The 25,624-nt window shown below is 34.0% G+C and overlaps 1 protein-coding gene and 1 long non-coding RNA gene across 2 annotated transcripts; both read left to right on the top strand.

Annotated features, from left to right (window-relative positions):
• The first annotated feature begins 1,504 nt into the window (after positions 1-1,504).
• LOC110464921 lies at positions 1,505-12,784 on the top strand. The gene is made up of 3 exons (XR_002464559.1): positions 1,505-1,673; positions 10,516-10,703; positions 12,750-12,784. It is a non-coding gene; the product is annotated as an uncharacterized LOC110464921 (long non-coding RNA).
• A 775-nt stretch (positions 12,785-13,559) lies between these two features.
• Positions 13,560-23,555, top strand: LOC110464909. The gene is made up of 12 exons (XM_021520381.1): positions 13,560-13,574; positions 13,890-13,910; positions 14,604-14,630; positions 14,926-14,952; positions 15,306-15,329; positions 16,976-17,545; positions 18,203-18,241; positions 18,426-18,503; positions 18,890-18,997; positions 19,274-19,390; positions 20,558-20,794; positions 21,049-23,555. The coding sequence occupies exons 1-12, from the start codon at positions 13,569-13,571 to the stop codon at positions 21,439-21,441; spliced, it is 1,647 nt and encodes a 548-aa protein (XP_021376056.1). The 5' UTR covers positions 13,560-13,568; the 3' UTR covers positions 21,442-23,555.
• Positions 23,556-25,624: the final 2,069 nt, after the last annotated feature.

The raw sequence follows: 25,624 nt of genomic DNA, 5'->3' as shown, positions 1-25,624 counted from the left end.
TTATAAGTTATACGTTGCTGAAAAAGAAAAAGGGCGTTGATTGTTGATTTCGACATAAATGAATTATCCATTGTTTCTTTTATGAGTGGTGATGCATATATAAATTATGTAAAGACTATAACCGGACTTTCAAAAATGTTAATTATTTCGTTCATATCCTTAATAAATGGAAATCAAAAGATGATGAAATTTTAGACGATGAAAAATAAATGTACACGTTTACCTATTGGTTTAATGCGGCTCTTTTTGAAAATATTCCCCGGTAGAAATATTAACAGAACCTGGTTGATAACAAAAAGGATCTTCAGAAAACATCCGCGTTTTTACTTTTTGTGCCTGTGTCAAAAACTGAAATTAAAAAGTCATGAAGCAACGACAAAGAGATAAATGCAACGGCCATCAGTTCCAAGATTTCCCGGTTATTTTTCATCTGTCCGGAAATACCCGATGAAGGCCGATGGAGTGTGGCGTGATTGTGACGTCATCGTATGATAATCTCTGAACGACGTTTCATGCCAGTATCAAAATTTATGTGATAGATTTTTTTTCACACAGAATGTTTTTATCTAAATAAACCAGTAATAAAAATGGGTATTGTTTTCACTATATAAAGATGTTCATGTATGGGGTGAAACTCAATATTGTCTTTGCTTCAAGGATACATATCCGGTTTCCCCACTGGAGGGCTACTTCCGGACGAAAAAAATCAAGGGCAAGGTGTAGAAAGGGGAAGCAACTCTGTTTACGCACGCATATGTTACCATTAAAGAGCTTCGCTCTTATAACATGTATCAAAGTTTAAAAAAAAATCAGCACTAAAATTGGCATATACATGATGAAGTAGACTATGTGGGCTTCATAATTGTTTAAAAAAAATCGAATTTGGTGTGAGACTACAGTTTGGGCATTTACAAATCTGTGTCTACACAACAAAAGCTAGCTTTTCATGTAGATTGTAATTGACCCATGCTAAAACGTGAGTATTTCTGTTACCGAGTAGGCGATATTTAATTTCAAACAGGTTTTAAAATAAAAAAATTCTACTTGCGGGGGTCAAATTTTGGGTTAAAATCATGATTTTTTGCATATTTTGGTGTTTTTTGATGTGGTAGCCATGGTTTTCACACGTCCCAAATCTGGGGAAATCACATTTTGAAAAATGTAATTTATAAATATATTTATACATGTAGGTGTAATCCGCTATCCATGACGTTTATCCGAGACATGTCCTTTATTTTTAGGGTGTAGCCATTTCTACTGTACAGAGCTAGCTGCTACCATTGGAATCTCCGATAATCACATTCAATGAAATGCTTGAAAATGTTACAAACGCACATGTACAAACAACGAGAAGGCCCCAAGCTTTATTGTGAATTGTCCGAGATTACCGGATTGTCCCTATGTATGCAAGTTATTTTTAAACTCTGCTTAAGCAAAGATGTTTTTCATTGGCTGACACCAATGTGGTGATGCTACACGGTTCCGGAATTCCCGGGGTTGGTTCCAACTACTAGTAGGGACAGGGGAAGATAACCGAGGTGTTCCGAGTGAGGATCATGACGAGGATCATAGACTGTACAGACGTATACGTACCTGCTAATGGTTTAGCGGAGCAGTTTCAGGAAGGGATTGTCATCACTGCCTGTATGATTGGAGGATACCACAGAGCTGTGGTGAGTTAGCGCTTGTATTCCGTCTGAGAAATATATCCGTTCCTTTGTTCAAATATTTGTTATCCTAACTTACTGTTACCTCAATATTCCGACTTTATTAGAACTAGAGACAGTAAATTACATTCATTCGAATATAAAATAATGAAGAAAAAAATGAACCGTAATTATATAAATGCATTGACCACAGTGTCACAATACAATCGTATCAAGTCGTTCCGGCCTCTCCCGGTCCGGCCCCTTAGTAGTTCCGGCCTTACCCGGTCCGTACCTAGTAGTTCCGGTCCCTTAGTCGTTCCGGCCTCTATATAGTGTTTTCCTTCACATATCATCATTGAACTATGTTTTATGCATGGATCGAATGTTTACATAAATTTGGATGTAACAGTTTTACATTTTGCAATTATAGCTAACATATACGTAATGATAATATGACTCAGGCATGGCCTGGAGAGAGCGCAGCTCGTACGTTTGTTTCGATAGTATACTATATTTTTTTAATCATAACATTACCCATTTTAATACATTCAAAATTTACCTGTAATTGTTTTTTTTATAATATACTTGAATCTGTTGCTAGGCAAAATCATTCATTTTGAAAACAGGCATTGCCTGAAACGAGAGAAGCGTCTAAATACTGGGGTTTTTTCAGTCTTATTTTCTAAATATCATTATTTAAAATAATATCTATTTATTCGTTTTATAGCGATCAAGTAACTAATGTAAAATTAATAATAAGTAAAGAAAAACATTCGAATGAATTATGCAGTTCAAGAGAAAACACAAATGCATTTGTTACTGTTGCATTTAATTGCCCCGTCTATGGCCTCAGGGTAATGTTGCGGAAAGAGTGAGGCCTAGTAGAGGGACTTCATATTTGAAGATGTATTGTTTATTAAATATAACTGTTATTATCTGTTATTATAAAAGTTAAGTATATTGGTGATTAAATTCTAATTTTATTTTCCGACATGATATACTTAGCCTGATCCCTATAAATCGTGTAAAAAGAGAATCACAATAGCCCAAAAATATCTGGATTTCCGTCCGGTTTGGTAGTTAATATATACTTCCGGTTTAGGTGGAGAGAAGAAAAGACTGAAAATTTGAAAGAAGCTTCAGTTTCTATTATTTTTAATGTCATGAATTTACCTAACCATAGAAAAAAAATATCAAATAAAGAGATATTTTTGAGAATGTGTAGCAAAGCTAAACAGCATTGTAGAAATAGGACCGCGGTAACTCTATACTAGCTACTTCTGTGACGAAGGATTTTGGAAGCATAGTATTTCGATGTTACCATGACTTCAATTGTTCGTACACATGTTACCGGAAAAGAGCTTCGCTTCTTGCGCCTTTGGCGCAAGAAGAGCTACGCTCTTAAAATATATCTAACAATTATACATGTAACTAACTTATACGTAATGATAAAATATATCTTAACAAATATAACTTACTTATACGTAATGATAAAATATATCTTATAAATATAACTAATATGTACGTAATCTATATGTAATGATATCTATACTTTGTTTAGTTGAAATCATACAAATTTGCATCTTCACACTTGGAAGATCGACAATGATAGATTTCAACAAGATGTGATGACAAAAAGATTCAACATCTTTTATCAACTAAAAGTAAAAACAACGTCGGTAGACTATACACCAATGGTGTTTACACAGCGTCTTCTAGAAGCCATACAGTTTCCAACGCACGAGGTAATAAGATAAACAAAAGACAGTATTGTAACGTGTCTTTAAAAGCAATCTTACTCCGTACGTTTACACAGGTGTATTTTGTTTTAGACAACATGTAAAATGAAAAGACAACAAATGTACAATTTTTTATTTTATTTTTGTGAATTAGTAACATGTATTATCCATTATTTAAATAAATTTAATGCAAAATTTAATTCCAAATAAACATGAATCATATATATAATATATGAGGCCGGAACGACTAAGTATACGCGGCCGGACCGGGTAGGGGTCGGAACGACTAAGTATACGCGGCCGGACCGGGTAGGGGTCGGAACGACTAAGTATACGCGGCCGGACCGGGAAGGGGCCAGAACTACTAAGGTCGGAACGACTATGGACGGAACAACTTGGGAGCCGGAACGACCTGTATTCGTTACAATCACACATATGCTATACTGATATGGGTCACAACACACATAAACATACGTACATTTATGTGTATGCGTGTTGTGACCCATATCAGTATAGCATATGTGTGATTGTAACGTGACACTGTGCACTGACTATGCATTCTGCTAAATATGTTACGAGTAGATAGTCACAAGCTTATATTATAGAAACACTTTCTGCCAAAGTTATTTCTTCAACTGTAGTTATTCATAAAATATATATTGGTATTGAATTGACACAACTTTTGCGAAAATCTGGATATCAAATGGCCTGTAAGAAACTCGTCTGATACTTTTTAGCCCACCATCATCTGATGGTGGGCTACTCAAATCACCCTGCGTCCGTCGTCCTTAAACAATTCTTGTTATCTGTATTTCTCAAGAAGTACCAGAGATATCTTTCTCAAATTGTATATGTAGGCCCCCCTTGGTCCTTAGCTGTGCAAGGCAATTTTTGAGACTGATCGTATAAACAACATGGCCGACAGGTAGCCATCTTTGATTTTGATAGTGAAAGTTTGTTATCGCTATTTCTCGGGAAGTACCAGAGGGATTTTTCTCAAATTTTATATGCAGGCTCCCCTTGGTCCTAATATTAGCTGTGCAAGGCAACTTTTGAGACTGATCGGATAAACAACATGGCCGACAGGCAGCCATCTTTGATTTTGATAGTGAAAGTTTGTTATCACTATTTCTCAGGAAGTAACATAGGGATCGTTCTCAAACTTTATATGTAGGCTCCCCTTGGTCCTTAGCTGTGCAAGGCAACTTTTGGGACTGATCGGATAAACAGCATGGCCGACAGGCAGCAATCTTGGATTTTGATATTGAAAGTTTGTTATCACTATTTCTCATGAAGTAACATAGGGATCATTCTCAAATTTTATTTTGAGGCTCCCCTTGGTCCTACTATTAGCTGTGCAAGGCATTTTTTGAGACTTTGGTTATCACTATTTCTCGGGTAGTACTATCGGGATCGTTCTTAAATTTTATATGTAGGTTCCCCTTGGTCCTCAGCTGTGCAGTGCATTTTTTGAGACTTTGGTTATCACTATTTCTCGGGAAGGATCAGAGGGATCTTTCTCAAATTTTATATGTAGCTTCCCCGTGGTCTTAAGCTGTGCAAGGCAATTTTTGAGACTGATTGGATAAACAACATGGCCGACAGGCCGCCATCTTTGATTTTGATAGTGAAAGATTGTTATCACTATTTCTCGGGAAGTACTATCGGGATCTTTCTTAAATTTTATATGTAGCTTCCCCTTGGTCCTTAGCTGTGTAGGCCAACTTTTGAGACTGATCGGATAAACAACATGGCCGACAGGCAGCCATCTTTGATTTTGGTAGTGAAAGTTTGTTACCACTATTTCTCTGGAAATACCAGAGGGATCTTTCTCAAATTTTATATGCAGGCTCCCCTTGGTCTTTATATTAGCTGTTCAGGCCAACTTTTGAGACTGATCGGAAAAACAACATGGCCGACAGGCAGCCATCTTTGATTTTGATAGTGAAAGATTGTTATCACTATTTCTCTGGAAGTACCAGAGGGATCTTTCTTAAATTTTATATGTAGCTTCCCCTTGGTCCTTAGCTGTGTAGGCCAACTTTTGAGACTGATCGGATAAACAACATGGCCGACAGGTAGCCATCTTTGATTTTGATAGTGAAAGTTTGTTATCCCTATTTCTCAGGAAGTAACATAGGGATCATTCTCAAATTTTATATGTAGGCTCCCCTTGGTCCTTAGCTGTGCAAGGCATTTTTTGAGACTTTTGTTATCACTATTTCTCGGGAAGTATCAGAGGGATCTTTCTCAAATTTTATATGTAGCCTCCCCGTGGTCTTAAGCTGTGCAAGGCAATTTTTGAAACTGATCGGATAAACAACATGGCCGACAGGCCGCCATCTTTGATTTTGATAGTGAAAGATTGTTATCACTATTTCTCGGGAAGTACTATCGGGATCTTTCTTAAATTTTATATGTAGCTTCCCCTTGGTCCTTAGCTGTGTAGGCCAACTTTTGAGACCGATCGGATAAACAACATGGCCGACAGGCAGCCATCTTTGTTTTTGATAGTGAAAACTTATTATGGCTATTTCTCGGGAAGTACCAGAGGGATCTTTCTCAAATTCTATATGCAGTCTCCCCTTTGTCCTTTTATTAGCTGTGCAAGGCAACTTTTGAGACTGATCGGATAAACAGCATGGCCGACAGGCAGCCATCTTTGATTTTGATAGTGAAAGTTTTTACCACTGTTTCTCAGGAAGTACCAGAGGGATCTTTCTCAAATTTTATATATAGGCTTCCCTTGGTCCTTAGCTGTGCACGGCAACATTTTGAGACTGATCGGATAAACAACATGGCCGACAGGCAGCCATCTTTGATGTTGATAGTGAAAGTTTGTTACCACTATTTCTCGGGAAGTACCAGAGGGATCTTTCTCAAATTTTATATGTAGCTTCCCCTTGGTTCTAAGCTGTGCAGGGCAACATTTTGAGACTGATCGGATAAACAGCATGGCCAACAGGCAGCCATCTTTGATTTTGATAGTGAAAGTTTGTTACCACTATATCTCAGGAAGTACCAGAGGGATCTTTCTCAAATTTTATATGTAGGCTTCCCTTGGTCCTTAGCTGTGCACGGCAACATTTTGAGACTGATCGGATAAACAGCATGGCCGACAGGCAGCCATCTTTGATTTTGATAGTGAAAGTTTGTTACCACTATTTCTCGGGAAGTACCAGAGGGATCTTTCTCAAATTTTATACGTAGCTTCCCCTTGGTCCTAAGCTGTGCAGGGCAACATTTTGAGACTGATCGGATAAACAACATGGCCGACAGGCAGCCATCTTTGATTTTGATAGTGAAAGTTTGTTACCACTATTTCTCGGGAAGTACCAGAGGGATCTTTCTCAAATTTTATATGTAGGTTCCCCTTAGTTCTTAGCTGTGCAGCAGTGCCTGAAATGGAAGGTCGACTGCTTGCCAATGGCGGTTAAAGTCTTGCTCGAGAGACTAAAAGTTGTCAAAAGTGAGGTACACGTATTCATTGGCCCAACAAAAATAGTTTTGGCAACTGAGAAATTATAGTCCCTTCCACATTAACTGGGGGGCAGTACATTTTTCAGTTGTCATTACTTCGATTTGAATCGAACTGTCGGTGATTTAGAAAATGTGATGAGTTTTTTTTCAGATTTTCTATATAAATACTGCCAGGGTATCTTCTTTCAGGTGCGAGTTTTGTGTATTTCTTTTAGGGCAGACCTGAATGGAGTGGATCATGTCAGGTTATAACTAGGGTTAAAGAATTAAAAATATAATGTTTTATTCTGCTTTACATATTACAAACATTGTCTTGTTATATGTAATTTAAATGTGCTGAAGCATTGTGTTAAATGCTGTGGAAATATTTCTTCCCAAAATTATTTAGTCCACCAAGTTTTTTTCTGATATTCTAAATTTTTAAAGTAATGTATTGCTCAAAATCCATAAAAGCATAATCTTAATAGTAGGGTATGTGTTTCACTATGGGCAGCACCTACATCTACAATATAGTTGTTTTTAAGCTCTGCTTAAGCATACAAGCCCCTGATTGGTAGATCATACAGCTAAGTGAATGAGGTAATGGAAATTACCAGTGTTTCACCTACATATATGAAACGCGAGTCTGTCCCGTCAAAAATCAGTAGTGTTTGTTGAAGGAATAGGACTGTCTATATTTCGGAATATTAAGGTAAGCGTCTTCCTGAACATTACACAATTCTTTGTGTATTCGATACAAATTGGTGTATAATTGTGTGTTGGAAGTGTTTAAAGGCTAAACAATACAATCACGTTAATGTTCGGTGCATTATATATAAATGATTTCGCAGTCAACCATGTTATGGAACATAACATCCAATTTATTATTTATAAGAATAAAGCCAATTAAATAGAACTGATGAAGTTATAAATTCCTGGGGCCATTCTTAAAAATGGTTTTAAAGAAGGTTGGTTAAATTAAGGATTATAAGTTGTATTCAGGTGGCAGAGTACAGTAGAAATGGCTTGACCCTAAAAATAAAGGCATGTCTCAGATAAACATGGATAGCGGATTCATCCTGCACAATACACCTACATATATATATATATATTTGTAAACTTCATTTTGAATAGGTGTTTTTTAGAAGAACATCAAAAAGTGATTTCCCCAGATTTGGGACTTCTGAAAACCATGGTTACCACATCAAAAAACACCAAAATATGCAAAAAAACATGACTTTTAACCCAGAATTTGACCCCCGCAAGTAGAATTGTTTTTCTTAAAACCTGTCTGAAATTAAATATCGCCTACTCGGTAACAGAAATACTCATGTTTTAGCATAGGTGATTCCGGTGGATTTTTCACAATATTTACACATGTGCTGAGTACAAAAATAGACTACATGAAAAGCTAGCTTTTGTTGTGTAGACACAGATTTGTAAATGCCCAAAATTGTAGTCTCAAACCAAATTCGGATTTTTGTTTTTTGAAAAATTATGAAGCCCACATAGTCCACTTCATCATGTATATGCCAATTTTAGTGCTGTTTTTTTTTAAATTTTGATACATGTTATATTACAGGGGTTATTCATTGTATAAAAATACCACCCATGGCCACCGTTCGCTACTGTACTCTGCTACCTTATACATCCCTTTTTTTCCCAAAAAATTTAATCAAAACCTTTTAAATGTCTGGAAAATGACACAATGAACAAAAAGATGTATCCGTTTCCTTTCTCATTTTAAAAGTGACCGAGTAATATGAATTCTCCTGATTGGTGATTTTTTACCAATTCTGCTCTCAAACTACCAATAAAGGGAGGTAATCTGTAAAATTAAAACTTGAATAACTTTTTAGTTTTCAGGAATAAAATTTCTTTTTGGGTAAAATATGATGCTTTAAGATCATGTGCATGAGAAAAACAAAACAGTACAGTGATACAAGGCTGTTTCTGTCTTGTGTGATGATGTCATAGTTACTGTGATGTCATCATAACTATGACGTCATCAATGGGCATCTGTGACATCATCAAGGCTCACTGATATCAAAATGAATACCAGGAAACCCATCACAACAACAAACTAGACACACTTCCCGTAACCGATGAACAGCACAAAAATGTCAGATATTCTGAAACATCAGACAAATGACACCATAGCAACCGTTGTTTACTTTCCTCGCCTAGAATTGACAGTGACCCCAGACATTGGTCATTTAACATATTTCACTAGAAAAAAAAGTTTGTTTCAGCTGTAATTATGGAAATAAAATTTATTGACATTATTGACTTTGCTAATTTAATCTGTATGATGAATCAAGTGGAAAAAAACATATAAAATAGTGTAATTAGAATGAAAACAGATATTTTACCCATTTTCAATAAATACAACTTTATGTGTTAGTTACCATGGATACCGGGTGCTGAACTAAGGGAAACAGACTGAAATCTAGTCTGAATGCATCAGGAGATAGCCTGTGAATTATTTGTTGTTTGGTATCAACTTTACCAATTACACAATTGACACATATGGGATGAAGTGTGAAGTGCCTGTGAAAAGGGCGAGTTAACCCCTCTTTATACATCCACAGATAATAGGCTATTGACCTATATATTGACCATTATATGTAACTTTTTAAACGTTTAGAGTAGTTTTAAGCAATAATGAATGAAAGTGAAGCTGAATAAAGCATTAAAAGGCTTTTTTTCAGAAAAAATCAATGTCTGTGTGTATAAGGTGGCAGAGTACAGTAGAAATGGCTTGACCCTAAAAATAAAGGGCATGTCTCAGATAAACATGGATAGCGGATTCATCCTGCACAACACACCTACATATATATATATATTTGTAAACTTNGCTAGCTTTTGTTGTGTAGACACAGATTTGTAAATGCCCAAAATTGTAGTCTCAAACCAAATTCGAATATTTTGTTTTGAAAAATTATGAAGCCCACATAGTCCACTTCATCATGTATATGCCAATTTTAGTGCTGATTTTTTTTTTAAATTTTGATACATGTTATATTACAGGGGTTATTCATTGTATAAAAATATTACCCATGGCCACCGTACGCTACTGTACTCTGCTACCTCATGTATCTTAATGTCGTAACAACGGCAGTATATCATTGACAATTAAAATCTATTACTCTTGTGTGATGAAGACAGAGATATCTCAACCCAAGGTTAATATTTTGAAAGAGATAAGTTGAATGCTAAAACAAAAGAATCTTTCACTAGCGCTTGTCTGATAATTCCAACAGTCGTAAGCAGGCTGGCAAATCAAGTTACTATACAGCTTATGTTTCTAGTTATCTGAAAGAGAAAGTAAATATCTGTGGATTGCTATATCAAAATATTTCGTCTTAATATTTGTTTGAACAAATACAATATCTATACCATTATGACCTTTTTACATGATGAATATGCTGTCATTTTGACCAATACAATATTCCCCAAATAAAATGTAATTGTTTCAACATAATAAAGAGGAATTCAAAAATATTAACCCAATGAATATATAAAGCATTTGATAATCATCGGAAAATCCGGTGATTATGGCAAATATTTTCATGCGTTGAACTCTCAGCCAATAAGAAGCAGTTTAGTTATGATTTATTAGTTAATATAATTCCTGTCCATGTTATTTAAGTATCTACGTGTTACAGGTGAATTACACATGACGTTCTTGGATAGTGACGCTTGCTGCGAGGACATGGATTCCAAAAGTTCGTGTGAGGTCAATACAGCGAAAGAGCCTTCTCATGTGGAAAAAATTGGGAGAACAGGAGGGAAAATGATTTCGTTCAAGGTACATGTGTCAACTAAAAGGTTTCCGTTGATGGTATCTACAAAGGTAAGCTTTTTTTTTTGCCCACTTTACCTTTATATACCGTATTTTTTTATGAGACCATTTTAAAATATCTACATAAAATATATCTAGATATATATCTAACCACGGAATTAGATTATATATATTTTATTTATATTATTTGTTATCTAAGTCCGTGATCTAACACTATTGTAAGATAGGAAAATACTGATTTGATTAGATTCATGTATGCAACAATTGTATTTTGAGACATCAAGCCTCCAACAGTGGTATTCTATGATATATTTAGTTTTCTAAGTCGTTTATGATAAAATTAATCTTATCGGCCAATAGTATCTTGTTTGAATATAACGTAATCTTATTTGTGTTTTGTATCGAAAATCTCAGTGTTTGAATATCTATGTTTGCTTTAAAAATTCAGTTACGTTTAACAGTTCAGATAAAGTCCATAACTGTGTTATTCCCTTTTCTTAATTTCTAAATCTTCCATGTCTACATGTTCCTGCTGTTCAATAGTTTGTATTTTTCTCTTAAGATCATCTTCCTTCCTACTTTGCTGTTTCTTTCTATAAGATGAATAAGAAATACTTTTACCTCTGATTTCCATTAATAAAGTTTCAAGAAAAAGTTGGTCATCAATTACAAATTCTATTTCTGTATCTGGTATATTCATCATAGCATTAAGATTATACACTGGCAAAGAGTACTGAGTTTTTGTTTCTAAAATATATATTTTTCACCATTTGATGATACTCTTCCTCATATAAAAGAGATGAGTTAAATTTCCACAATCCCTTTCCCCGCTTGAATTCATTCAATTTTAAAACAATTATTGGGAATGAGAGGTCGGCCCTGTAACCTGATTCAATAGCTGATTTATGAAGACTGTTTTAATGGGTTCTTCTTTCTCCAGGTATATCTTTTAATATCTTGATGCAAATCTCTAAAAATGTCTACCATTGAATAGTTTTCCATAATTTCAATAACTTTTTCTCTTCCTTTTTTATTATTAATGTTCTTATAGCTTTTGTCATAATCTCACTCAGGATCTAATACTAAGTTGAAATCTCCACATATAATAAATTTGTCATTTCCAAAGTCGTCAATTGTGTCAGTTAAAATATCAAAAGAATTAGGTGTGTCTGTATTTGGGTCATATAGCGTGATCAATGTAACATGTGAACCCTCTATTAAATATCAAGGGCTAACAAATTTCCTGACAGCTCTTTCCTCCCCCTTTTCACCTTAAATTCAAAATTATTATTTATAAGAATAGCTACCCCCCTGACATTGGACTTGAATTAATTAAAATAACAGTCGAACCCACAGTCATTTCTGATAATATTCTGGTTCTCTTCAGTAAAACGAGTGTCCTGTAGACAATAAATACAATATTTTTTTCGATTTTAAGTATGAGAAAAGGTCTATTCTTTTAATTTTGTCCCCGATACACTGACAATTAGCAGAAATAAAAGTTATACTCTCCATCATGTTACATTATAACTTACCAGAAATATCTATGTATTAACTAGCCAGGTTAAGAAAAAGAGAAATAGCGAGATATAGCACAACATAAGAAAAAGGTTAAAACACGTCAAAATGGTCAAAAGTCACAGACAACGGTTAACTTTTATAATCATATCATATTTCACTGCAGCATCTTGTTTTCAAATATTCATTTTATAGATCAAAATATTTATGCTGTTTAACAATTTTTCATCCCTCATTTTGAAATAAAAATACTCATTACGAGGGCAATTCCCTTTATAAATGACCGACAATTCATTCAGCCATAACGTCTTCATGCTTTGCTAATATTATGCACAATCAATATTCTCGAGTATATATTGTCAAAGTGCAGAAGAAGAAATTTAACTGAGACGCAATTTTGGTCAAAACTCAAGGCAGAGACATCAGTTGTACAGTATTTAGATCCTTAATTGAAAAAAAAACACCAATATAAACAACACAAGGTCTTCCTGAGACGACTTCATTGATTTTGCATAAATATTATCATTCAATTACATTCGATTTTACAACAGCAATTTATTTCAAATCCTTCTTTTGCAGAAAGTAGTGATTGACACAAAGGTAAGTTAATTTTTTGTTTTTCCAATATTTTAAAATTAGTAGAATTTCCATATATACATTATGTTCTTCCGTCGACATAAAAGAAACTTTGCAATACTTGGCATCTTTAATAACAACAGATTTATTTTTTCCATTCTCACTTTACAGATAGAAATGTTGATGTTGGTGTATATACACAATACTTAAACCATATGTTTAAATTTATAAAACACCGTTAATGATTAATGAGTACCATATAGCGGTGATTTGGAAGTACATCCTACCGATGGTAATGTTAAACTATCAACCAATATGCTTACACCGAAGTAAATTGAGGCATGGATTTTCAGTAAACCAGAAACTAATAACCATAAGGGTTTGAATTAGTTATATTTTGTTTATCTGTGAATATGACCATATTTTGTTTATCTGTGAATATGACCAAGTAATATAACTGACAATATCATCATGTAGTGTAAGACAAATCGACTAAATATATAACGTTGGTCTTTTCAAAATGAAGAAAATAAGAATAAAAGCTGAATTTAACATATTATTTCAAACTCACTTCAGCGTAATGTATTGATTTTAATCGTATTTTCTCGATGACGTTTCGATTTGAATGATCAGAATAATATCATGGATGTTCCAACAAATTTCTTAGTAATCGTGTAATGATATTAGCACTTTAGATAAAATCACGATCAACATCAAAGTTAGCATTTAATAAATAATTTGTTGATGTGAATAATGGCATTCAATCAAGTCAGATCTCAAATTTGAATATCATTTCAATTTGTCTTTAAGCACGAAGAGGAGATGAAGGTGAATTGTTCATTTAATTTACCAACATTTCGCAATAACTAATGATTCGATATTGGATATAAAGCACAGAGAAAAGATTTCATGACATGGATTTAGTGAATATCAGAATTCATCTGAAAGAATTCTTTTGACATAGAACATTTCTTATGATGTATTTGATTTGAATAAAAGATATTAAGTATCCGATGGTTTGAAACAATGATTACGCATGTTCTGTGAATTTAACATTTTTATCAACACTTTTTCGCAAATTATAATTATCTCTTGCATTCTCTTCCCTTAATAACAGCGTTCTATTGAAATTTCTTTATGTAGGAAGAAGAGAACAAGAAAGGGGTACGTAATACGTAGTCTTTATCAATAGTTAAGGGGAAAAACAGACTGCATCAGTACCATTTCTATTGATCAGGTTATATGACGCTTGACAATTACAGTGTTAATCCAATGTAGTGCTGTAATTGAAACTTAAGCCCGATAAAGAACAATTATCAGAAACAACCATTAGGGTTTGAATTAGTTATATTTCGTTTTGTATCATTACATTTGAGATTATAAATACGCGAGGAAAGGTCAACAGTAGAGTTTAAAGACCTTTCAATGTTAATGCATTCATTTACACATTACTTATACCGTATGTTTGAATATATAAGGCACCATTAATGATTAACGAGTACCATAGAGAAAGAAGTGATATGGAAGATTTTAATGTTAACCTATCAACCATTATGCTGACACCGACGGTTAACTTGAAGCATGCATTTACAGTAAACCAGAAACTAACAACCATCAGTGTTTTAATTTGTTTTATTTCGTTTTCCGTGAATATGACCATGTAATATAACTGACAATGTAATCATGAAGTGCAAGACAAATTGCTTACACATATAACGTTGTTCTTTTTTAAACGGAGAAAATCAAAACAAAAGCTAAATTTCACATTATATTTCAAAATCACTTCAGCATAAATGTATTGGTTTTAATCGTATGATATTTTCTCTTTGACGTTTTATTTGAATGATCATCATACAGCTGCAACGTGAGAAGGCACGCCTGAACGTGAGTAACAAGGATTCTGTGAATCGGGTGTTTTGAATTAAGATATCAATAATTAAAAACCCATCAAATGACCTATTAAGATGAATAGATAAAATACTTTGGGTAACTGACAATGTAATAATGTGGTGTAAGACAAATCGCCTAAATATATCATGCTGGTCTTTTCAAAATGGAGAAAATCAAGATAAGAGCTGATTCTTACATTCTACTTCAAAATCACTTCAGCATAAATGTATTGGTTTTAATCGTATCCAATTTTCTCTTTGACGTTTCATTTTAAATGATCATCATACAGCCGATGATTGGATGGGCACTTCAGCTGGTGAGTAACAAGGGTTCTGTGAATCGATGTTTTGAATTAATCAATTATTAAAAAAACCTATCAAATGGCCTATTAAGATGAATAGATAAAATACCGGGGGTAATTTCAATGTCAGCCTCATTTAAAATCTAATGATACATGAGGAAAGATATAGATTTTTGATGGTTTTAAAGAATGATACAGAATCATGAGTGCTAGAAATAATAATAATTCATATTTCATGAACAAAATAATTTCATGGAAGTTCAAACAAATTCCTGAGTTAGCATTTTATGTATAATTTATTGATGTGAATAATAGCATGCAATCAAGTCAGATCTCAAAACTGAATATCATTTCAATTCTTCTTTAAGGTCTCAGAAGAGATGATGTTGCAGGTAAGTTGTTAATTTGCTTTACCAACATTTCGCAATAACTTAAAATTCGATAATAGATATAAACCACAGAGAAAAGAATTCATGACATGAATCTAGTCAATGTCAAATTTCATCCGGAAGTATTCTGTTGACATAGAATATTTCTTATGATGCATTTGATTTGAATAAAAGATATTCAGTATCGTAATGGTTTGAAACAATGATTACGCATGTTCTGTGAATATTATATTTTTATCTACTTTTATTAGCAAATTATAACTGTCTCATGCATTCCTTTTCCTAAAAAACTGAAAAAATATAATTTTAAATAGAAATTCAAGAGATAAAAGACTTCAGTCCACGTAATTGATTTCAATAAATTTAAATCAGAAGATATCATAACAGCGTTTTATTGAAATTTCATAATGTAGGAAGAAGTTATCAAGATAGGGTAGTCTTTATTAATATTTATGGAAGTAACAGAATGCGTCAGTACCATTTCTATTGAATAGGTTATATGACACTTGACAATTACAATGTTCTCACCTGTTAAACCATGTTAGTGTTGTTATAGAAACTTTAGCCCGAAGAAGAATACCTATCAGAATTTACAACTGTATAGTTCGTACTTTGTAAATGATGAAATAACTGTGACAGATCAATCCTTTAAAATATCAAATTTATATAATTAAATTATAACAGCTAATTAGATTAGAAGCAGGATTAATTTTCTGCAATATTTAATTCAAACGTAAATAACTGCCATGAATCTAATAACATCTTACAATAGCTGTAATTTTAAATCCCTTTTTCAGCAAGAAGTCATAGAAAATTTGGTAAATAACACATTTTCTTAGCAAATATGTAAGAAATTTTAATAATTATTCTTGACTGTTCAAACCTATAAGTAAACCCACTCTCATTCATAAAACACCGATGCATGTAAATTAACAAGGAAAAACTACCATTTGTAGTATTTTAAACAATGATAATTTGCATTGTTATTTTGGTATCATTAAATTTAAGATAATGATATGCGAGGAAAGGTCAACATTAGAGTTTAAAGACCTGTTGTATTTTATTTTCCAATTTTCACTTTTGAAATAGAAGTTGTGATGTGGGTGTATATACACAATACTTCTTCCCTATGTTTGAATTTATAAAACACCATAAATTGGTAATATTATTATGCAGTGTAAGACAAATCGCCTAAATATATTACGTTGGTCTTTTCAAAATGGTGTTTAATAAAATCAAACTTAGGGAAGAAGTATTGCGTATATACACCCACACCAAAATACAACGGATCTGTAAACTCTACTCTTTTAAATAACACCTGTTCAATGTAAAAGGATATTCGCATCTCAATGTTTAATTGTAAACAAAATTGGTGTGAGCATCTTTGTTTAGTTTTTAACGTTCAAATTTATTGCTTTTTGTCGGGATGTTTCGAAATCAAGATCTGTCGCGACAATTTAAACTAATGCTGAAATTTATCTGAATCTTTTTTAAAACAAAAAATAGCACAAATGCTCGTCTCACTAACATGACCTGTTTTATTATTACAACTTCATTAGCAAAACGCTTAACTCAGTGTGGATTAATACAAAACTTCAATAACAGATCAATTTAGAAAAGATTTTAATATCAATGATTTTTCTTCACAGGAGGAAGCTTTGGACGTGAAAGAACGTAAAAGCTTTGTTAAGGCGATCTTTACTCTCCTTGCGTATATAGTTCTCCTTTGTAGCATCCTAAGTAGGTCAGCATTACAAAAACAGTTACGGTTAAAACATTATTTTGGTAAAGCTGCTTTGTTGTTACTATGGAACTCGGGTGATATAGAAAAACACCCAGGGCCGCCGTTGAATGACATGAAAACCATTCGCGAGTTAGTAACTAGGCTTGTGAAAGAGGTACAAGGAAAGAAAGTAGTTGACTGGGCTACTGCGCCACCTGGCTGGGATGAGAACGTAGTATCATTTCAGGATATTAACAAAATAAGAGACTCTGACAATGAAGAGAAGTATGCTATGCTTTATGAAGCACTCTATGCATGTATCGAACTGTCCGGTCACGTTCCTGATTGGTGCGTTGAAGAGATGACGTATGTGGAAACCGGAAATGCAACAGAGCTTCACAAGAGTCAAACATTGAGGAAAGTAAGTGAACTTCTTGGACAACATAGTCCCGCCGACCGTGAGGATATAATGAGGAGAGTCAGATACCCACGCCAGGTAATTATGAATAACACCTGAAATAGTTTTCATGTCTAACTATTAATTTCGTAAAATGTATAAGTGAAGGAACAAGTAATACAGAAAGCTTATGTTTATGTACATTTCTTGACTGCATGACACGGTTTTACTTTTGTATGCTTTTCTATTTTAGGTATTGTTAAGTATGTGCATCTTTAACAGTGGTTTTACATTAATTATGACACAAATATCTTGCAAATGATACCAAAATATCTTGCATGACAACTCATATAACTGCACTTTTCTTTCTAAACTTTTTTCTTCAGTTTCGTACAAATTAGTATGGTTTGAATAGAACTTGCTGTAGCACAACCATTTTAGTGTCTATACCACATGTATCTGATGAGTACATACCTCACTAGTCATCGAAAAGCCATACATAAACCTTAAACAGTTGTGCTGCTGCATAGACTATTCTACATTTTTATATACTTATTGCTACGTGTGTATTCGTTAACGTCCATATTCCTGGTATTAGTTTAAGTATGTGGCACTGTATCATTTTACAGATCAAAAGGTGGTATGTTTTTTCTTTTGAGGATTTTATCATCAACAATAATTATTAATTTAAAAAAAATTATTTCAGCACATGTTATATTCTGTGTTTTAACAATTAATTTTAACATTTTTTTGTAGGGCGGAAATGTTCCTGCTCAAGCCGTTAGAACAACCAATGTACGTAAACAATTGTTTTGTTATAACAAATGGCAATCGAAACGCATATAATTTCGATCTATCAATTTCCAGTATCATTAGGTCGTCTTTTCACAAGGCGATACTTATAAGTTTAATACTTTTCAATTATTTTTAATTTGTTTTATAAACCGTTTCCGTATGCAATTTTTTCTGATTCGAATAGAGAAATCAACAGAGCAGACAGCGTAAGTGTCCATTTAACGTACCCGGCTACCGACCAATATCGGCAATAAAAGAGTCTGTAAGTAATCTAATTAAGGAATGTTCTCAATTAGTTCTGTACTCCATTTGACACTATCTTAAATGAATTCAATTATTTATATGTTACATATATAGAATTAAATTACGCCAGTGAATTTTATAACATAAAAAAAATACTGCTGTAAATCTGTATTAAAATAATTCTGTCTAGATCAGTCCCATTGAGAAAGTATTTCATGCTCATGTCCGTCCTTAAAAGTTCAATATAATTGTTCAATATCATTTGTAAACAAGTAGAAGTCTATGATAAGCATATTAGAGAGTATGTACCGTGCTTCGTTTTCACCACGGATACCAATCCTACCATAACGGCAATTTATTATTTTGAGTATTTGAATTTCTCAGGGTTATGTTTTATTTGTAAAGGGTACAGCTAGAAAAATTGCAGAGGGATGCATCGCGCAATCAAAAAATGCAGGAAAATATCAATCTGGAAATCATCAGACAATAACAAAGAAACGTTCAGCGACAACAGTAAGTAAAAAATTACTGAAAGATCGTGAACCGATAATTTTTCATATCAATAAGATGTTCGTGCAACTAATTATAAAGACATTTAAAACTGGATAAGACAATGTAGTTGCCTTTTTCAATTTAATCCGATGTAATAAATGTGTACCTCTGAACTTGCCAAGTTAGATTGTCAAATCATTTGATATTTTGCTTTAACTGATATAACTGTTTCAAGTACCAATCAAATGTACACATAGTCTTAAGAATATGAATTGTTTGTATATGATTCCGTTGTAGACCACCGTACAACCTGCACCCAAACAGGCCCGTACATCAGCAGTGAACACAAGCACACGACAAGCGACATCAACCATTGTCCGACCAAACACAGCATCAGCAGCCATTTCGATTGCGGTAAGTTGTCAATCATTAACACAAGCTCCAGCAATGAAGTGTTGTATACTTAATGCAATCTCTGCATATATGAGTTTATCACTTTTAATACGGACCAATCAGAACAGTATTTTCTATTCACTGCCTTCAATGCTGAAGTCGTGCTGTTCAATTGCAGGTGAAACGACGATATGCTTAGTGGTAGTTTTGGTACACCATTGCTTCATACACTGATGTTTTTATTTTACCACACAACTGATTACATTTTATAGACAAATAATTTAAGGTAATAGCAGGCAGAGCTGAGTAATAAATCAAGAATGACTCGCAGCCTTGTCAAGCGTGACGTCATGAGTTTGTCATCAAATGTTACAAATTCACGTACGTTTTTTTCAATATTATTTTTCGTTTTTTCCATGGTCGACACGTATCAAATTTGCTTACTTGTATGTTTGTATGCATTGCTATTTTCACTCGTGCTAAGCAAGGAGTGCAAGCCATTTTCATTCGTTCGTACGGAGAACAAGCCCTTTTTGTTCGATCATTACGGAGGACAAGCCTTTATCGTTCATTCCTGACGGAGAATAAACTCTTATCGTTCCTTAAACATATCTTTCACAAGAACAAATATTTAACATATATTTCCCCTTTAAAAAGATATTTCGAAATCTTCTACTCTATATCCCACTCATTATCACCAGACGAAGCATCTTCAAGCTTCATGTTTACCGGTGTTTGTCATTGTTCGCACACACTGTCATTGGTCAACGATACGCTCAGTGTAAATTCTGCTTTCGGCTTACGCTAGCCGAGGTGTCTCGATAAAGGAAAGGATTCCTCCGAAATGTTAATTCCTTGCCCATGTATATATATTCTTGATAAACCTTCGCTGAGGTTTGGAGCTAAACGTTGCGTGTTTGCATGATTTCAGACATGGGGAGGTTGGGTGGTGCAGTGGATAGCGCACTTGCCTTTCACCAAGGCGGCCGGGGTTCGATTCCCCGATCGGACGTGAAAAGGTTGGGGTCACCTGCCCGACCACGTGGGTTTTCTCCGGGTACATGTTTTTTTCCCACACCAAGCCCCCCACGCGCTAACATCCGGGCCAACAAGAGTGATTAATATAAGTTGAAATAACTTGTTTCATGATTGTTGTTAAATAAATGAAGTTTATATTTTATATTTCAGACATCAACACAGCCTGCGCTCATAGTGAGTTTAGACAGTCAATCAGCAACACCAACCATCGTCACGACCTCAACATCTGTTGCCACTAATACAGGAGCAAGCTTACAGATAGCACAGAATTTGGTCGTGGCGTCTTCTAACGTGTCCCAAATAGGACGATCCGGTCAACCCACAACACAACTTGCACAGAACACAGGTCCATCCAGAACAAATAATGGATTTGGATTGATAAATCTGGTATAATAGAATCTTATGGAATTTCACAAATGCATGTATCGGTGTAATTTGAAAATACGACAAATGTATGGATAATGTAGTCACTAGGTTTTCCCCATTCTTGATTTGTAAATATTTTCGAAAAGTAAAGGGTTCTGGTGTTACTTACATATATATATATATATAATCAGTTTTTGTGTGTGTTTCATTACATTATTGGTTTGTCCTCTATCTTAATAAGAAACGTGCGTCTTAATACTACTCCTCAATTGCAGATTTGCGCCCAACCTGTTGCCAGCGCAACAGCATCAAGTAAAAGACTCCCCGCAACTTCAACTATTGTCAGACCGACATCATCCACAGATTCGGCTGTGGTAACTGCGTGTTATACGGGATCCCATTCATCAACATTCTGTACATCACGGGCGTCAAACAACATCTCAACAGGGACTCTGCCTTCTACAGTACAAGTCAGCCAACATCTAAACCAGGATGGACAACAGTCAAACGACACCTCTACCGGAACTCAACCTAATGCAGCAAAGAACAGGCAACAACCAAATCATGGTGGTCAACCGTCAAACCTGATACGATTGCCGTCAGACGACCTGGGAGACTTGGGTTTTCATCGAATGTTGATCTTGATCAGTTTATCAAGCAAATCATGAAGGATGGTAAAATGTAGAAAGATGATTGCATATTAAGATAGGAAAATCTTTAGGGATAGATAGATGCATATCGACTCATCAGTTCATTTTTCAGTGTTTTTTTTATTTGAAATGAAAACTGACAGAAACGTTTTAGAGTGTGTCCATTTCATAATATGCCATTTTTTAATTAAAAAACTGCAAAAACTTTACACGTTATGTTGGAATTGAATGTGTATTATGCATTTTGTCAACCAATATTATTAATATTCAAAATAACACCAACATTTGCAGCCAATATTTTTTGGTATGATGTTGGTATAACCACACATAATACAGTTGTATGTTGGAGTTTGTTTTTCCGCGTGTAGTGAAGTATAATAAATGAATTGACAATGTATTTCAATGTTTAGTTATTTTACCTTTTTACGTTTTTGTAATGTTGTTTTTTGTATCATGTGATGAGAATAAAAGACCAATATGAATACATTTGTTCGGGCCATGATATACATGACGATTGTAGAAAGTCCAAGAAACGTATGGAATCATATCGAATACAACTTAGTATGCCTACGGTGTCTTTAAAGGTGAATCGTTATTTTTATATAATGTCATCTATACTGTATAACGTTTGCTTGCCTGATTATAAATGATGTAAGAACATATTTTTATTTAATCAATAGAATCATGCATTATCACAAATCAATGTGTCGCTTTGCATTTTAGGTTTTGCAATCAATGTCACTAAATGAGATTAAAGATAAAACATGATATTTTTCTTTGATTGGTACTATTGGGTATTAACTTTAATTAAATGAATTAGTGTTTTTATGATTTCTTTGTAATTTATTTAAAATACCAACAATTAGACAAAATAAAATACAACACAGTTTTTTGAATAAGTGTCCTATTTTTGCTATAGATGCAATTTCAAAAATATAATACTGTATTTTCAATAACAAAACGTATTGTCCGTTGTATAAAGAGTTTCAAATGTTCAAACTTTTCCGATAAGAACAAATATTAAAACTATATTTATATACGATTTTTTTCATTTAATAAGATCCCTTTTGGGAACCCACAGTTGGGTTTCCCCCTGTGGGCCCCTGCTTCAGAGTGAATGGAGGATTCCTATTGGTCGAAAGGTCAAAGGCTAAAGGGCCCCCTGGCTTCTTGTACGTTGACCCCAATCCTTAAACCCACAGCCTTTAGATCCGCCATTTTTATAAAGCACAGAAATATCAATAAAACGAAGAAAAGGAAGTACTAATTTTTGATTAGACTTCAAAATCTTCATAAAACCCCACCCTCCTTCCCTTATTCAGCACAGAAAGCAAGATTTGGATGTTAACCAATACTGTAGGTTCTAAATTGCATTGTGTATTAGTTTTATTATAAGTTAGAGGAGTTAATAATTATGTATCTTTTCACTGGCTAAAGAAGAGTGTTTTATATACAAAATTAGGTAAGAAAAGGCTAAGGATTGTTGAAATTTTCCATGTTTTAGTCATTATCTATGTTATTTAAGTTTTACCAGTCAATGTTTCATGTTATCTATGTCATACATTCAGTTCTAATAGTCGGAATTCATGTTCAAATTTCAACTTCATCATATTTATTTAATATATACTGAACACTTTGTGATAGATATTATGTATCGAGAATCAGACGCCATTCACCAAGAGTTTGTTTTTATGATCTAAGGCATTGTGACCAGGGATATTTCCCTATTAATGGTTAAAGCTGTGGGCATATATATATATTGTTAAAAAAATATATGTAACTAGGGGCACGATCAGAGGTGAGACAGCACTGCCAGCGGGTCAGAGCCTAGGAAAATCTACCACCCCCTTCCCATAGGGAAGTAAGGGTTGGGTAGCCTGCTTTCCAGCATATTCTGATCTATCTTTGGTGACTTTTGAGTCTGCTTCTTTAATTAGACGGTTTTAGTTTTATTTAGCAGCGGTTTTAATTGGCCGCACCTTTACAAAAGGGTATTTCATTTCGAATATAAAAGTCAAAAGAAAACAAAATTAGGAAAGAGAAATCATTTCAAAAAATAATCAAAAGAAAAAAACAAAACAAATAATTTAATAAATTCGGCGGCCCAGTTTTTTGGGTGAGCTATTTACGCCAAAGCCCATGTCTTTGTTATGATTTTGTAAACAGAGCTTTGCTGCACGTTTGGTAGTTAAAGAGTTATCTCATACCTGCTTTGGAGGAACTTGGGGAAAACATGAAGAACTGTATTATAAGAAATCCAATTCTTCCAAACATGATATCAAGAACCCGCCGGTTACAAAGAATTATATTGTATCCCCTTACTTCTGATTAAAACTGCTATTTCATTTTTTGTCGTTGACTACACAAAATTACTTTACAAGCGCAAAGCACAAAGCGCGGTGGTCTCCCTTGGTATACTGGCGAGATATTGAAAGATTACACTAACCAGTGCACTGCTAGAGGCAAATCGGTTTCAAGCGAACATTTTCTTTAGTAATAGAAACACAGAGACCACAGCTTAGAATTTATTTTTAATATGTTTAGAAGTTTAAGTAACAACAATGGGAGGTTCGTGTGCTTCTTTTTTTGTCCAATTATTATTTGTTGTTTTCATTTTTTGGGGTAAAAAATCGAGAGTGCTTCAATTACAATGAATATGTAAACAAAACAAAGCTAATCATGTATAATTTTAAACATTATTGCATGTTACAGTTGACATTTTTTATACCTCCCCTCCACGCCATAGAACGCCACCGCGAAATGTGGGGATCGTGGAGAGCAAGAAATGCAAACTTTCATCATTTGGTCATTTTTTTAAATTCTTGTAAAAACAGTTAAACAAAAAACAGGCATCTAGTTTTTTGACACATTTTCAGATGCATGTGTGTTATCAAAATTGATCAAAACTTTTTAATTATTATAAAAACCTGTTACACAAGTTCAAACCGAGATTTTAACGTGATTGAAACCTCAGAAGAGCACATCCTTAATGCGCCTCTGGGGTTTTAAGTATTAGCCCCATATCTCATTTCCTGTTAAGAGCTTTCTTGAATCGCACTTATCGTGCTATATCAATATATTTTAGTACATTTTAAACGTGTAGCCTTTTGTTCAGATGTCAGCAAATGGGGAATTCATCGGACACAAAACTTCTTTAATTTCAAACGCTTTGTCAGAACTTGATATGTATTGTCATCTGCCAACGAAATGAGCATGTCAGATCTTCAAATACATCAACGTGCGTAAATGAATCAGAATAACATTTGATATAACTTTTTTCTGATTTGATCAATCACAACACCGATACCAAACTACAATAGGAAAAATTTCAAGCTGCGCATCTGGTCTAAGACCGGTTAGCTTGACGATACGCAGGCCTTATGAAAATCTACCGATTTTACTGTCCAGAATTATCAGATCTGTTAATTGGGAAACACAACGTTTAATTATACAGTTAACTCTTATTTTAAGAAAGCCAGCAAGCTATGCAGGTCAGCAATAAAAGTACCTACTTCATTATAATAAACTAATAAAAGAATTTAATGGTGAGGTTTTACATTTGATTATAATATTTGCAGAGAAGACTATATTTTGTCGCGTAGGGTTGTCTAGACATGCTATCGGTAAAAGGATCCAGATCAAGTATTGACAGCTTGATGTGGCACTTTCCGTTCCGGAGTAGGTTTTCGTAAAAAGAAATGTAACAGAATATCTAACAATGTCTTCAGTAATACCAAATATATTTCACTCGTGTGGCTAATATTTGATATCTTTCACTCGTGTTGCGCATATATGTTAAAAATATCTACTTTAGCTTTGACTCGAAGAAGATGGTGTCATTGATGCAAAAATTATATTGTGAATTTATTTTGACCAATCATCTATGATAACAAACATATTTACATACGGGAGCCCGGGGCAAGTTCGGACACCCCTGTTATTTTAGGTCTAGCGCTAATATTTATAACTATGCTGATCTTAGCAGTTTAGTGAAAACTTAATTATAATATATTTTGGAGGGTAGAAAGAAAATCATGACCTTACTTCTCTCTACTCATACATCATCGGGGCGAACTTTCTTTAAGTCGAGTTGTTACTTATTTATGTCAACTTTGCAACAAACTGACAGCTAAACACATCATTTACATAAAACCCCAGTCTAGCATGCACTTTCGAATTGCTGTAAAATACGAAACTATCG

Source organism: Mizuhopecten yessoensis, unplaced genomic scaffold, assembly GCF_002113885.1.
Source record: "Mizuhopecten yessoensis strain PY_sf001 unplaced genomic scaffold, ASM211388v2 scaffold11041, whole genome shotgun sequence".
Lineage (NCBI taxonomy): Eukaryota > Metazoa > Mollusca > Bivalvia > Pectinida > Pectinidae > Mizuhopecten > Mizuhopecten yessoensis.
The sequence above is the reverse complement of the archived record's forward strand: the minus strand, read 5'-3'. Positions and strand labels throughout refer to the sequence as shown.